Source organism: Peromyscus maniculatus, chromosome 21 (assembly GCF_049852395.1).
Source record: "Peromyscus maniculatus bairdii isolate BWxNUB_F1_BW_parent chromosome 21, HU_Pman_BW_mat_3.1, whole genome shotgun sequence".
NCBI lineage: Eukaryota > Metazoa > Chordata > Mammalia > Rodentia > Cricetidae > Peromyscus > Peromyscus maniculatus.
The window spans coordinates 2370995-2386919 of NC_134872.1; the positions used below are offsets into that span (position 1 = coordinate 2370995).

General features: G+C 53.1%; 1 protein-coding gene across 1 annotated transcript; it reads right to left on the reverse strand.

Moving 5' to 3' along the window:
* Positions 1 to 5107: 5107 nt before the first annotated feature.
* Positions 5108 to 9392, reverse strand: Cdsn (corneodesmosin). The gene is made up of 2 exons (XM_006997318.3): positions 9240 to 9392; positions 5108 to 6785 (listed from the first exon to the last, which is right to left on the reverse strand). Exons 1-2 carry the CDS (start codon positions 9322 to 9324, stop codon positions 5320 to 5322), a joined length of 1551 nt encoding a protein of 516 aa, XP_006997380.1. The 5' UTR covers positions 9325 to 9392; the 3' UTR covers positions 5108 to 5319.
* Positions 9393 to 15925: the final 6533 nt, after the last annotated feature.

Here is a 15925-nt window from a genome sequence, read left to right on the forward strand (position 1 = left end):
AACACCATGTCTATATTGGACCCACCCAGATAATCCTGGATAATCCCTTTATGGTAAGGTCAGATGACTAATGACTTGAACTGCATCAGAAACCCTGTTTCCCTTTTCCAAGTAACCTAACATATTAATAAATTCTAAGGATTATGATGGTGACATCTTTGGTGGCGTTGGGGTGGAGACACCATTCTGCCTAATGCAGGTGGTCAGACATATCCAAAGAATATAAGAAACAGGGGCCTGGGAAGATGGCCCAGCGGTTAAAGGTAATTGTTCCCAGCACACATATGGCAGCTAACAACCTCCCTTAACTCCAGTTCCATGAGATCCGATGTCCTCTTCTGGTGTCCGTGGACACCAGGCATGCACATGGTGTATATGCATACATACAGGAAAAACACTCATACACATAAATTATAAATCTAAAAAGTGAGGGGAGGGGAAATAAAAACACTCAGAGTCAGTGGTGTATCCAAGCACTCACAGAGAAGGACAGCTCAATGCTATGGTCAAATGGCCATGACTTCAACCTTGCACTGGGGTGATGGGACCTCAATAGTGATTTGTCTAGTTTTAAATGTAGATGAGATGCTGTGGTTTGCATATGCTTTGAGAGTGTCCCTCACCAGTCTCCAGTGTGGGGACATTGAGAGATGTGGGATCTTTAAGAGTCGGGATCTAGTGGGAGGTAGGTAAATCACTGGGGAGATTAACGGGACTTGCTGGAGTCAATTAGCATCAGTGGGAAAGGGTTGCTGTTGAAAGAGGGAGCCTTGCCGTCTGACGGCCTGAGGCCTATAGTCTTAACTTCTTGGAGGCTGAAGTAGGAGAGTCACAAATTCAAGCCCGACCTGGCCTATAGAGTGAGGTCAAGAGCAGCTCGGGCAGCTTAGTGAGACCCTGTCTCAAAAGAAAATAGTTAAAAGGGGACGAAAGGGGGCTGGAGCAATGGCCCATGCTCAGGAGATCTTACCGCTCCTGCGGAAGACAAGAGTTTGGATCCCAGCACCCACATGGAGAGGCTCACACCCACCTGTAACTCCAGCTCTCAGGGGATCTGATCCCCTCTTCCAGCCTCATCAGGTACCTGCACTCATAATGCACACACCCACACAGGCATACACCTGTACCTATAGCTAAAAAGATAAATCATTTTTTTTTTAATTTATTTATTATGTATACAGTGTTCTACTTGCATATATCCCTTCAGGCCAGAAGAGGGCACCAAATCTCATTACAGATGGTTGTTGGGAATTGAACTCAGGACCTCTGGAAGAACAACCGGTGCTCTTAACCTCTGAGCCATCTCTCCAGCCCCTAAAAAGATAAATCTTGATACTAATACTTTTTAAAGTTTTGGGAGGTTGAGGTTTGTGTCTGTGTTTGTTTTTAAATAGTTCAGCAGAGTCCTTCCCTGGCATACAGAATTCAGTCCCCAGCACTGCAAAAAATGAAAAACATCCAGGCATGGTAGCTCACACCATTAATCCCAGCACTCGGGAGGCAGAAGCAGGTGGATCTCTGTGAATTTAAGGCCAGCCTGGTCTACAGAGCAAGTTTCAGGACAGCCAGGGCTACACAGAGAGACCCTGTCTCAAACAAAAACAAAAACAAACAAACATAAAAACAACCAGTCGCCAGGCAGTGGTGGCACATGTCTGTAATCCCAGCACTCGGGAGGCAGAGGCAGGTGGATCTCTGTGAGTTTGAGGCCAGCCTGGTTTACAGAGCTAATCCAGGACAGGCTCCAAAGCTACAGAGAAATCCTGTCTCAAAAAACAAAACAAAACAAAAAACAAACAAACAAAAAACCCATAAAATAATGACAACGATAATAATGATGATAAACCAACAGTAAGCCCAACCCCTCTGACTTCCTACCCTGCCTTGAGACGTCTCCTCTCATTCAATCTCCCCATCAAGCTCAGAACTGGGCAGGTGCTGGAGTCATGCTCTTGAACTTTGAAAACCGAGCTAAAAGAGAAGACGAAGAAAAGAAACAGAGACCTGTGAGCTAAACAGACCATTTCCAGGTCTCGGGTGTTTTATTATAGCAACAGAAAGTAAACTAATACAAATACATTTGAGGGGTGGGAGTATGGCTCTGTTGCTAGAGTGCCTGCCTGGTACGCATGATGCCCTGCATCCCATTCCTGCACCACATAAAACTGTACATGGTAGTGCACACCTGTAATCTCAACACTCAGGAGGTAGAGGCAGGAGATCAGGAGTTCAAGGTCAACCTTGGTGTCCTAGTTAGGGTTTCTATTGCTGTGATGAAACACCATGACCAAAGCAATTTGGGGAGGAAAGGGTTTATTTGGCTCACACTTCCAATTCACTGTTCATCATTGAAGGAAGTCAGGACAGGAACTCACACAGGGCAGGAACCTGGAGGCAGGAGCTGATGCAGAGGCCATGGAGGCTGCTGCTTACTGGCTTGCTCCTCATGGCTTGCTCAGCCTGCTTTCTTACAGAACCCAGGACCACCAGCCCAGGAATGGCCCCACCCACCATGGGCTGGGCCCTCCCCCATTGATCACCAATTGAGAAAATTCCCTACAGGCCCGTTTTATGTTTTATGAAGGCACTTTTCCAATTAAAGTTCCCTCCTTTCGATGACTCTAACTTGTGTCAAATTGACATAAAACTAACCAGGACACTTGGTTTCATAGGGGGTTCAAGGCCAGGCTGAGCTACGTCTTGTCTCTCTCAAAAAATAAAAATAATATAGACATGTATTAGAAGATTTTATAATTAAAAAGGGTTCCATTGTTTTTACTACTAGAAATTGAACCCAGGTCCACTCATATGCCCAGCGAGCACTCCACCACCAAGCTGGCCCCACCCCCTTTTCACTTTGTGAAAATAAGGTCTGACTAAGCCTAGGCTGACCTCAAACTTGCCTTTTTCCTGCTTCAGGCTTCCAAATAGCTGGGATAACAGGCTATACCACCAGGCACAGTAAATTAAAAAAGTATTTAACTGCCTTATTTATTTATTTACTTATTTTGGCTTTTCTAGACAGGGTTTCTCTGTAGGTCTGACTGTCCTCGAACTTGCTCTGTAGACCAGGCTGGCTTTGAACTCAGAGAAATCCTCCTGCCTCTGCCTTCCAAGTGCCAGGATTAAAGGTGTGTGCCACCACCGCCCGGCCGCCTTTTTAATTTTTAGAATTTATTATTATTGTGTGTATGGGCCACAGCACACATGTGGAAGTCCAAAGACAATTTGTGGAGTTGGTTCTCTCCTTATTTATTTATTTTTTGTTTGTTTGTTTTGTTTTTTTGAGACAGAGTTTCTCTGTGTAGCTTTGCACCTTTCCTGGATCTCTCTCTGTAGACCAGGCTGGCCTCGAACTCTCAAAGATCCACCTGGCTCTGCCTCCCAAGTGCTGGGATTAAAGGCGTGCGCCACCACCGCCTGTTTTTTTCTTTTCTTTTTTTAAGATTTATTTATTTATTATGTACACAGTGTTCTGTCTGCACATATCCCCACACACCAGAAGAGGGCACCAGATCTCACTACAGATGGTTGTGAGCCACCATATGGTTGCTGGGAATTGAACTCAGGACCTTTGGAAGAGCAAGGAGTGCTCTTACGCTCTGAGCCATCTCTCCAGCCCCTCTCTCCTTGTTTTCACATAGGTTCCGGGCATCAGACTCAGGTCAGCAGCCTCACAGGGCAAGCATCCTTACCTACCCATCCACCTGACCCCTTAACTGCCTTTGTTCTCTCAGCCTAGAAAACTCAGGCAGGTGTCCCTGTCTGCCTGAGGAGACACTTTGACTGCTGACTGATCTCTCTAGCCCCACCCCTACCCACCCCACCAGCCGTGAAGAGTAACAAGTTCTTTCCTGAACTGGCCAGTAGGAAACCTTAGAGTTTGGCCCCCTGCTTTGGGGTGACTTTGGGTTTTGTGTGTGTGTGTGTGTGTGTGTGTGTGTGTGTGTGTGTGTGTGTATTATTTTGAGACAGGGTCTCACTTTGTAGCTCTGACTGTCCTGGAACTCACTCTGTAGACCAGGCTGGCCTTGAACTCAGAGAAATTCCCCTGCCTCTGCCTCCCAAGTGCTGGGGTTAAAGGCATGTGCCACCATGCCTGTTTTTAACATGCATCACACCAGAGACTAAAGGAGTCCCAGCACTGTGGATGCTGGGATTTGAACCCTGGTCCTCTGGAAGAGCAGCAGCCAGTGCCCTTAACCACTGAGCCGTGTCTCCAGCCCCTGGACCAATGACTCTTATGTAATCACAGAAACAGGACTGCCTGGGAGCCGGCTTTGTCCTAGTGGCCCCTGAAGGCCGGCTTGGCTCCCCAGGACGTCTGTGGCCAGTTCAGTGGGAAGCCTCTGGTTCAGACTTGAAGCCTTTCACTGTGGCCTCAGCACCTGCTCTCTCCTTCCTAAAGGGGGTGGGGATTCCAGGTGGCAGTAAGTTCCTTTTCAAAACCTTGGAGAGCCTTGAGCATGCAATGAGGCCTTCCTACAGGGACACCCACACCCCTCTGTCCTTGTTGGGCTAGAGAGGAGGTGTAGAGGACACTGTCGTCTCTGTCTATCACAGAACCTTGTTAAGTAGGCCAGTGAGTCACCAGGCTTGGTGCACTGCATCACACTGGGATGTTGTCTTTCTCTCTCCCCGCCCCCAGTTCTCAGGACACTCCTGCTCAGTCCCCAGGAATCTTGCCTGGGCTGGTCCAGCGTCCCAGAAACTCAAGATCGACTCTAGGGACTGCCAGAGAGCACGGGGTTTAGAAGGTGAGGCACACTAATGGAGGAGAAGCCTACGTGGGAGAGAAGAAAATAATGAGGGTCTTCTGGAGGGGAAGGGGAGGGGAGGACTCCAGTGTGAGTGGGAAGCAGAGAGGGAACAGATTTCTTGGAGCTGAGAGGTGAGGCGTGCAGAGGAAGAATCCGGACACGGCCAGCTCTGCAGTCAGTTCAATCGATGTTTATTGTTTTCCTTCTCCGTGGGAGGAGGCGTAAGACAAAAAAAAACACTGAGCCAAATTACGAATTGACACGGGGGAGAGGGGCCCTCTAGAGGCCCAGGAGGTGTACTACCCAGGTACGAAAGAAGAGACACAGGACTCCAAGAAGGCAAAAAGTCTGCACAAAGTTCACAAAGTTTATTGAGCCCTGTCCAGGATCCCGAGAGAGCCAGGAGTCTGTGCCAGGCTCTGCGGATGCCCCGGGGTGCGTCCACACGCACAGCACAACATCTGTGCTTCGGATGGAGTGGTCACCAGGCAAGGGCTGAGGTGGAGAGGGGGAACGGTGTGTGTGTGTGTGTGTGTGTGTGTGTGTGTGTGTGTGTGACTTAAGGCTTGTCAAGTGGCTCTCCCTGAGGCAGAAAAACTTCAGGATCTGCTAACTGGGGCCCCAGAGGCTTCACTTGGGCCAGAATGTCCCGGATGGAACGGCAGGGCACCCTTCCAGGGCTGTTGAGGCCACAGGGCTTGGCCACCACGGAGGGGACCAGCTGAGGAGAGCCATTCAGCGTGGAGGAGGAAACAGAAAGGCAGGGGTAGCCGGGAGAGCTAGACTTGCTGCCGCAGGGCTGGAGGACGATTTTGCCGGTGGAGAGGGAGGAGCTTCCCCCGCCGATGGAGCCGGTGCCTGGTGGGGAGCAGGGCCCCTGGGAAGCACCGCCACAGGGTTGGAAGGAGGTGCTGGAGCTGCTGGAGGTGATCTGGATTCTTGTTCCCGAGCAAGGCCCCTTAGAACCCGTGCCACAGGGCTGGACCCCGCCGGTGCCCACGGGCTGGAACACGACGCCCGAGGATGGGTAGGCGTTGGCACTGGAAGAGCTGTAGCTGGGGATGATGGGGTTGCTGGAGAAGTACTTCCCCTCAGAGACTGGGGGCCCAGCTGCAAAGGAGGGGGCCCCTGGCGAGCCCCTGACGGGGTTGTCCTTGGTGAAGTAGCCCACAGGGTAGATTTTACCGCCACTGTAGGTCATGCCTGGGGCCAGGTAGCTGTTGGCAGAGCCCCCCACCACCTCGTAGCCGCCGTAGGGTTTCTGGACAGAGGTGATGGGAGGACAGGGCTTGCCTGCTGGGCCACCGTTGCTGCAGGGCATGCCTTGGAACCCTCCGGGGCCACCCGAGCCGTGTTGTTCCACCACCACCACTACAGGCCTCTGCCCGCCGGACACGGTGTGGGAGCTGGAGATGTAGGGCCCCGAGTGCGTGATGACAGGCCCCCCACTGCAGGGAGAGTCGGGCACGTTGGAGCTACAGGGCCTCTGGTTGGAGATGCCGCTAGACACCACAGAGCTGTGGGAAGTGTAAGAGCCTCCAGACTGGAAGGTGCCTGATGACTGCCTGGAAGAGTTGTCATCGGTCGGTAGAGCAGAGCCGTTCCCTGGTCCCTCCCGGCTGCTTCCTGAGCTTCCGGATTGAGAGCTGCTGCTGTGGGAACTGCTGCTTACCCATCGGGAACTGCTGCTTCCTGTCTGAGAGCCGCTGCTTCCAGAATGGTAGTTGCTGCTTCCGGACTGTGATCCGCTGCTTCCGGACTGCGATCCGCTGCTTCCTGACTGCGATCCGCTGCTTCCTGACTGGGAGGAGCCAGACCCAGAGGAAAAGCTGATCTGGGACGACCCTGTTCCTGGTTTGAATATCACAGATCCTAAAGAACTTCCCTGGGAGCTGCTGGATCCACCTTGGCCGCCGATGCTCTTGGAGGCAGCCTTTCCAATGAGACAAGGGTCGTTGGGGGAGGTGATCCTCCTGGGGTCCTTACAGGGGTCTGAGAGGGTCCCAATGCTCTTGGCCAAGGTTCCTGGAGGAGAGTAGTGGTCTGTAAGGACTAGATTGGAACAGGGGCTCCCCCTCCCGATGCATGGACCCCATCCCAGTCGTCTGCCCCGTGTTTCCCAAGAGGAACCCAGGCAAGTTCACAGTTAGAAAAACGAAGAACTGGATACTGTCTGTGGAGAAAATGAAGGTGGCCGAATCAGGGCAGTTTCATTGTTCTAGCAGAGGGGGCTGAAGGGGGCAGGTCAAAGGTCTGTCTTCAAGAAAACCATGCTAAAACTCTGAAGTGGTAGGCATTGAAGGAGTCCCCTTCAGATAGTGGGGAAGGGAACAGATAGGTCAGAAACAAGACCGTGAGGAGGCTGGCGCTCTGGGGCAGGGCAGTCATAGGTCAGACCATAGAACCAAACAGCAGAACGTAAAAGGCAAAGCAGGGATTGGGGGCAGAGGATTGACTTAGCACACACAAGGCCGTAGACTTGATCACCCATTACCACCAAAAAGGGGAGGGTATGCCGAGACAGGAAGGAAAGAGAAAGCTGGTGCCCAGGTGCCAGAACCACACTTCATAGCTGATACTCTGTCACCAGCTCCCAAGTGAGAGTCCAGACTGGGCAAGGGGTGGGTCAGAGGAGTCCCTGCTTCCTGTCCCAGCTCTGGCCATGCCAGTAAACCTGGGTGGGAGCCAGGATGTGGGGGCACTCACCTGTTGCTTCAGAACCTGCCAGTACCAGTGTGACAGGACACCGCACCCCGAGCCACCCCTGCGCTCACTGTCCCAGCCCAGGGACAGAGCAGAAACCCTCCTCCCCATGACCAATGCCAGCCTCCCTCTCTCCCCACCCAGCCTTCACGTGTACTGCTGCCCCCATTCTGCCCCACGCCGTCTTTGGACCTGGACCCACGTCCAACCTCCACCGACTCTCCGCTCCTAACCCCGGGCTCCTCTTGCCTGTCCTCTTGCCTGTCCTCTTGTCTGTCCTCTTGTCTGTCTGCATGGCTCTCACCTCAGTGCCTCCTGCCCACCCCAGCCCCTTCAGAGCCACACATCAGCAAGTGACTGACCTTCTCTGGCTTATATATTCAGTCTGCCGTGCCCTCCCCACAGAGCTACCGTGAAGGCCTTATAATATCATCTCTCTGGACCATGTGTCCAGAAACAGCAAGCTAGGCGTCAAAGTTCATCATCAACACTCATGCTAGAGCGATCCGCCAGCAGCCAGTCTGCCAGTCACCTGCAATGTCCCCAACCTCATCTCAAAAAGAAGAACCCCCGGTGTACCCCACAACAAACCCTCCTCGCTGCTGTCCCTTCACCCCTCTGCGCTGGGCACACGGCCCCCAGCCTGGGCTTAGAACCCTGGATGCCCCCCAGCCTGGGCTTAGAACCCTGGATGCCCCCCAGCCTGGGCTTAGAACCCTGGATGCCCCCCAGCCTGGGCTTAGAACCCTGGATGCCACCCAGCATGGGCTTAGAACCCTGGATGCCACCCAGCCTGGGCTTAGAACCCTGGATGCCACCCAGCCTGGGCTTAGAACCCTGGATGCCCCGCTTCTAACAGCAATCTGAATGAAGCCAGTTTCCTGACCTCTGGATCCTCAGCTGCAGAGTGGGAATAGCAAATCTATCACACAGGCCTCAAAACGCTAATGTATTTAAAGTGCTAGCTACAGGCTAGCCTTTAAAAAGGCTCTATGCTGAGCGTTGTGGTGGCGTGTGCCTGCAAATTGTATGCCTGCAGTCCTAGTTCTCAGGAGGCTGAGTTTGAGGCTAGGCTGGGCTACAAAGCAAGACTTTGTCTCAAATAAATAAATAAATAAATAAATAAATAAATAAATAAATAAATAATAAATAAAAGCAAAGAGGGCTGAGAGTGTAGTAGATCACTTAGCAAGCATGCAACCATGAAGCCTGGGACTTAACTCCCAGTACCTCAGTCAAAATTAAATAAAAAGTACATACATACATAAATAAATAAATGCAAGTTAATTAATACGTCTCAAGTGTGTGTAAAAGGTAGCTCTGAAAATGGTAGCAATTGTTATTCCTATGAAGTAGCCAGATCATATCTTCCAGTGGGGCTACCACCGTTCATATAGCCATCTAGAACTTCTGAAGCTGTGTCACGGGCATTGTTTAATCTGAGACAGACGGAGACTGGGCTAGATGACATTAACCTCGTTTCTAGGTTTCAGAAACAAGCTCAGAACATGTACATAGGACTCTAAGGATGGCTCAGAGGTAGAGTGCGTGCCTGCTCGGCCACTGTGGAGCAAAGGAAAAAGAATTTGTGTGCAGTGACCACACAGAGGCAGCCAGGCAAAGATGAGGGGCAGTCCCGGAAAGAAAGGTCAGGCTCCAGAGCCCTGCCTGTGCCCCTCTCCTGGACCCTGGGCTGCAGGCGCTGGGTGCCCCCAGCCTCCCTGACCTAGGGCCTGAGTCCCACGCTGTCCCTCTCCCGAGGCCCCAGACTCCTACCTGGTAGAATGAGACTGGCCAGCAGCAATGCCATCAGCCCGTGCCCTCCCACACGCCCCATCCCGGGTGCCCGAGAGGAGCTCATTGTGCACGGCGTGGCCTCCTGACTGACAGAAGCTCATGGACACTGGGACCTTTATGCCGGGGCTGGACATTCTCCGGGCAGGAGTCACTGTGGGGAGGAGAGAGGAGGGGTGGAGGGGGAGGCTGCCTCAGGGAGGTTGGTGTGGCAGGAGAGGCTGAAGCAATCCGCTGTCACATGTGCCTACTCAGCAGTGACGGCGGCGGCCGCAGGAGACCTGAGGCCACTGGGCACTAGCCCCTACCCAGGCTGGCCTTCCCTAGTTCCTCCTTGCCTAATCCGGAACCAGGCACTCTGCCCTGGGGGGGGGGCCACCCCCACCCCCAGGGTGGCCCCTCTCACCCAGGGACTCAGTCACCCAGCTCTTCCCTCCCTGGCCTGCCCAAGTCTCATCCTCCCAGCCCCCCTCCACTAGAAGAAGAGTGGGCATTTCAGCTCTCCCTCCTGACCCCAAGAAGCACCGCGCCCCTGCTCACCCCCAACTCACCCCACCACGCAGCTTGCTGGGGCTCACATTGTAGCCCCTATCTGCCTGTTTCCTTGCGATTCTGGCACTCAGCATTCTCCTCCTGCTTCAGATCTGAAGATCCGCCCCCACTGTGGATTCCCTTAGAGCCACTGTCCCGAGCACCAGCCTGCCACGGGCCTGTTAAAGTGTCCCGTTCCAAGAAGCCTTTTTCCCCCTCTCAGAAACGACATCCATACACTGAAAACCTGAGGGTTCCTTTCTGGGGGTTCTTGGGGCAGCTGGTGGGGGGCAGGCGGGGCAGTGGTTACCACAGCTTGGACGAGGGAGAGGCCTGGGTTGGGACCCCTGTCATAGCTGGGCCTCAGTGACTCACAGGCCGTTCACAGTCCCTATCCCACGGTAGTGACCCAGACTCGGGAGGATGAGCAAGAGGCCAATGAGGCTAATTGGGAAGGTGGTGGCCAGGCTGCCCATTAGCCGGCTCCTGGGCCCGGATGGACAAACAGAAAGTATCAGAGGTTTGTGCCTGAGTAGGGATAAGAAGGGCCAAACCAGCTCCTGAGTCCCTGAAGGACAGAGGGTCAGAACCCTGGGACCCAGCGGGAGGGAGGTGGTTTCTCCTACACTAAAGTCCCTCCCTCCTGCTGCAGCCCAGGCCCCACCCCAGCCGATTGCTCACTGGGATTGTGGGAGTATCAGTATCGGAGGAAGGGCCTCAGTGTGTGCCCTCACTGGGTCCCTCCTCCCCTCACCCAAATTCCTTCCAGATGTCCTTTCTTCACAAGGGCATCTCTGTCCCTCCAGCCCTTGGGTTGGTCCCTCCCTTTCTCCCTGCCCTGCCCTGAGTTCTGGCCCGTGGCCTGTCTTCTCCCAGCTCTCTCCATGGCACACAGGCCGCAAGAGCTTAAAATGGGGCTGGCATAACCCACTGAGTCTTTTGTTTTATTTAAGTTTAATTAAGTCTAGACAACCATGTGCAGCTGCAGGCCGCCGTCTGGTCCTTCACTTCCTGCCGGTGCCTAGAGGAGGCGCTGGGAAGAAACAAAGGTCCAGGCAGCCTTGCAGGGAGCAGTGACAGGAACACAAGCCTGAGACGGGCAGTGGACGGTGACGACAAAACCACGGTGGCTTTAGAACTGAGATGATGAGGCTTTAAATCCCGCCTAATTGCGGGGCTTCGAGCAATTTACCAACTCTCTCTAAGCTTAGATTTCTTTCTTCACTCGTAGAGAGGGAGAAGGGTGGGTAGGGGGGCACTGAAGGTGAAACCCAGGGCCCTGCACACGCTGGGCTGTGGGTCAGGTGTGATCTAGCACGAGTTCCGTCTCTTTCTACTGGGACTATTTCTGTCAATATCTGCTTTGTTTTATGTGTATGTGTGTTCTGCCCACGCGTGTGCAAGTGCAACCCATGCATGTAGTTCCTGAAGAGGCCAGAGAGGGCATTGGGTCCCCTGGAACCCGAGTTAACAGATGTTTGTCAGCCTCCATGGAAGGTGCTGGGAATCAAACCCAGGTCCTCTGGAAGACAGTTAGCTGTCTTAACTACTGAGACCTCTCCAGCTCCCTGGGATTATTTTTAGATATTACCTGCTTTCAAAGGTTTGTAAAGATCAAACAGGAAATTATCAGAAAGAGTAAATTAAATGGGACCAGGGTGTGGTCCCCTGCAGGGTGGCTCTCACCTAAGAATTCCCTTTGGAAAGGCAAGCCAGACATTCATCCCAAGTCCTCACCCCCGAGACAGGAATACTGGAACCTGTGGAGACTCCCCAGCCCCTCCCTAGACTCTCGGGCCCCAGCTGGGACCTGGGGAAGGAGCGGGGCTGAGGCAGCAGGAACAAGGCAGGGAAAGGAGACTTTGTGGTCTGAGAATGTGGGCATCCCCAAATGGGTGGGGAGAAAACAGAGCGCTTTCCAGTATCAGAGTAGGCATCCTCCGTCCGTCCGTCTGTCTGTCTTGTTTTCTTCTTCACATTCCTCCCTGCTGCTGTCAGACCTTGGCCAAGACAGCCAGGCTGGAGGAGGCACAGTCTCTCTCGGCCTCCTGCCAGCTTCCAGACACCCACACAGTCACGTTCCTCACCTGGCCTCTCTCCTCCTGCCTTCTCTGTCCACCCTCTTCCCATCCCCCACTGCCCTGCCCACATCTGGGACCTAGAAGCTCCAATCAGCTCTCTGTGCTCTCACTGTCTGTCCCCTTACCCAGTTCCCCTCCCGCCCATGTCCATTACCCACGGGCCTGAAATTAATGCATGAAAGGGGCTGGGGGAATGACTCAGTGCTTAAAAGCACTGGCTGCTCTTCTAGAGGACCTCGGTTCGATTCCCAGCACCCACATGGAGGCTCACAACTGTCTATAACTCCAGTTCCAGGGCATCCGCTCACTTGTGGCTTCTTTGGGGCACCCACATGGTGCAGTGATATACACATATAGGCAAAATACCAACACACATTAAATAAATATTGTTTAAATAGTAATAATGCATCTGGAAATTCCAGAAATAAGCAATTTGTTACTTGTAAATAACTTTCAATGTGTTATATTGTTATAACTGTCCTGCTTTACTGTTTATCTCTTACTGGGTCTAATTCATGACTTAAACATCTGAGTCTATGTATACAAGATGCATCACAACCCAGGCAGGATTTGGTGCTACCTCAGGCTTCCTTCGGCTCTTAGGTTGTACCGCTGCTGTGTCTCTCAGGGTCACCGATAACCTTTCCTGTCAACTCAGACAGTGAAACCCTAAAGCCACTGGGGCTCAGGAGTGGAGGAGACAAGGGAAGCTGGTGAGTTGGCTAGGCTGAGTGTCTGCCCAGCCCAGGGTTACCTCTGGAGGCTGCTCACGTGGCTGTGGGAGATCTGGACTTTATGTTGGAGAGTGAGTGCCCAGTGCAATACATTGATAGGGTGAGAACTGTGGGTGATAGGCAGCAACCCCCACCCCCAAAGGAAATCCAAGTTCAAAGGATGAGCCTTTGACAGGTAGAAAGTCCAGGTCACAAGAATAGGAGAACTCCGAGGCCAGCCTGGTCTACAGAGGGAGTTCCAAGATGCCCAAGAGTACCTGTTTCAAAAAACAAAAAAGAGCCAGGCAATGGTGGTGCATGCCTTTAATCCCAGCACTCAGGAGGCAGAGCCAGGTGGATCTTTGTGAGTTCAAGGCCAGCCTGGGCTACAGAGTGAGTTCCAGGAAAGGTGCAAAGCTACACAGAGAAACCCTGTCTTGAAAAACCAAAAAAAAAAAAAAAAAAGAATGGGAGAACTCTATTCATCCCAGCAGCCCGGACATTACAGCCTTAGGGAGATGTGGATGGGAGGAACAGCCAAGAGGAGGCCGGGGTGAGACAGCCCCTGCACTGACCCTGCACTGCCACGCGAGCCGAAATTCTAGAATAGCAACTCCATGAGGTGGGTGGTCTTGGTCAGCCTGGGACTTAGGCTGTGGAGAAGGAAATGGAGCGGATGAAGAGAAAAGGCTGAGGGCCTTATCTGTGTAAGGTTTTTCTGAGGCTGCCCAGATAGGAGGCCCCTCCTTTCTCCCCGAGTTCCAGTCAGCCTTCCCTCTTCTGTCCCCTCTTTCTCCATCACCCATCTGCCCAGGTGGACTCATCTCTAGTCACACACCTTCCTCTCCCTCCAGTAGAAGGTGACACTCCTGGCCCGCTCCCACTGGGCATGTCCTCTGAGCGGTTTTTCCTGTAGTGCAGATGGGTGACCCTGAGTCACCCACAGCCTTGACCTGGTGGCTCTCACACAGGACTAAACACAGAGAGACAGGGTTTATCTGCATGCAGAGTCCCTACCAGACTGGGCCCTCCGTGAGAGGAAAATGACTCTCAGGTCCTCATCTCTTCTCAGCCTCCCTCCTGGGAGCACTGTGCCCTGTGCCTGACAGCCAGCTTCCTTCACACTCTCCTCACACAGACCCTGCAACATGTTGTCTAGGCTTCTAAACAGGAAGCATTTTTCCCTTGGACCTCAGACTCGGTGACAGTGAGTGACATATGTGTGTTCCTGAGTTCCCAGCATTCAGCCTTGGGAGGCACACGGTGATGTGAGGTGTGTGTGTGTGTGTGTGATGTACATGTTCATGTAGGTGTGTTCATACACATGCACATGGAAGCCAGAGGTCTACGTTGAGTCAATCGCCAACCACCTTTAAAAAAAAAAAATGTATTTATTTATTTGAGCCTAGGTCTCTCAGTTGCCTGAAGCTCACTAATTGGCCAGACTGGCTGGACCCACCTGTCTACACTTCCTCAGCCCTTGGATTATAGGCTTTTGTGTAGATGCTGCGGATTCAGACACAGGTCCTAGTGTTTGCCCAGCAAGCATTTTGTTGACTGGGCATCTCCCCACCCGGTCGTTGGTGATGTGTTTTTGGAGTGTGGGTTGTGTCCAAGCCACACTGCCTCTTGCTGCTTCCTCAAGAGTACACGGTGCCTCTGTCACACCTCCCTTCCCTTCCTGCCACACGCAAAGTCCCCGGAGGTGCTGGGGAGGACCGCCAGGGACCCAGGCTGAGCCACCGATTCCCTGCTGGCTCTCCGTCTGTACCACCCTCATTCCTCCCAGATGACTGACTTCCGTAAGCCACTCTTCTCCCTAAGGATTATATCATTTTCCCCCAAGGAATGCAGCATATCTCTGTTGACACACAGCAATGCTCACGTGGCTGTGATGGGGAGGTGCGGGCTTTCCCCTGGACCATGGAACAGTCAGAGGCTGCGCTGAGGTAGGGCAGTAGAGGGTAGTCAGAGTAGGTGCCCACTATTGTAAGGGGCTCTGGTGAGTGCCCCCTCCCTGCGTAACATGTTGCCCCCGGTTGGGAGTCTGTGGTGTGAGCTGCTGCTGTCATATCTGCCCTGCTTCTGCTCCTCAGCCCCTACCACCTCTGTTTCCTCCAAGACTGCCTTTGTGAGTGCAGCCTGGAGAACCTCCTTTTCTCACACTGCCCATGCCTATCCTTTCCTTTGCCCACTGACCCCTCTAGGGGACTCAGGGAGCACAGTGAGGATTGGGTCAGAGCCAGGCGCGTCTTGAAGTTTGAAAGAGAAAGAATTGGCGAGTGGGGGCCCCACACACCAGGCTACCTGCGCCCGGACTCTTGTCCCCTCACACTACTCTCTGAAGGACAGTCATGCCCCCAGAGCTCAGTACATGGCCCCATTTAAGTGACATCTAATTTAGCCACCACTCCTGCCCTGTGAGGAGACACAGAAAGAGGGTGTGATCAGCTCTCAGGATAACAAAATATTTTTCTCTTGTCTGCTTTGTGGAACAAGTACCGGGGAAGCCTGCGCTCATTGCCTGCCAATTAGCATGCCTATTAAACAGTCATTCTTCCACTGTGCCCATTAATGCTTGGTATTGGTCACCCAGAATCGGAGCACCAATTCCCTCCCCAGCCAGAGCAGACACAAAAGAGAGGCTGGAGGGCAGGAGGGAGGGAGGGAGGGTCACAGCACAGTCTGCACAGGGTTTCATAGCCTCCAGGGAGGCTGGAGGAGAGGGGCTTGTACGGCACCCCTGGGGGCCCTCCCGGGACTCTCCTCTGGACAGTTCTCCCTGTGCCTGGTAGGTCACCTGGCACACCAGGTGTGCAGTAAGGGGGACCTGTTGTTGGAGGGACTGCCCTCAGGGCTGCACAACACCCTCCTGTCAGGGAACAAAGCCGGTCCCTGGCCATTGCAGTATCCAATCACCCTCACAGTCAGGTCCCCAGATTCCCTGTGGCTCCAGGAGATGGAGAATTTCCCCTCTGGAGCCACAAACCTAAGTTCAAAACATCAGTCCACTCCCCGACCTGGGACTTCACCCTGAATCACTGACCTGTACTGTGCTACACAGAGCTACTGCCTTTCCCAGATGCTCCCATGGTGCCTTGCTCCCTCGGGCCAGTCTGGTTTTGTCACCCGCCAGCACCTCAGGTGGGTCTTCCATGACTTTTCTACTTAAAAATATGTCAAGACTTGGGAGATGGCTCAACCCGAGTTCAATCCCAGCTCTCCTACAGGGAGGCAGGAGGTAGAGAGGGAGAATCATCCAGAAGCTTGTTGACTAGACAGCCTAGAGTGTGCTGCCGCCGTGGCAGAAACAAGAGAGACCACGCCTCAACAAGGTGAAAGG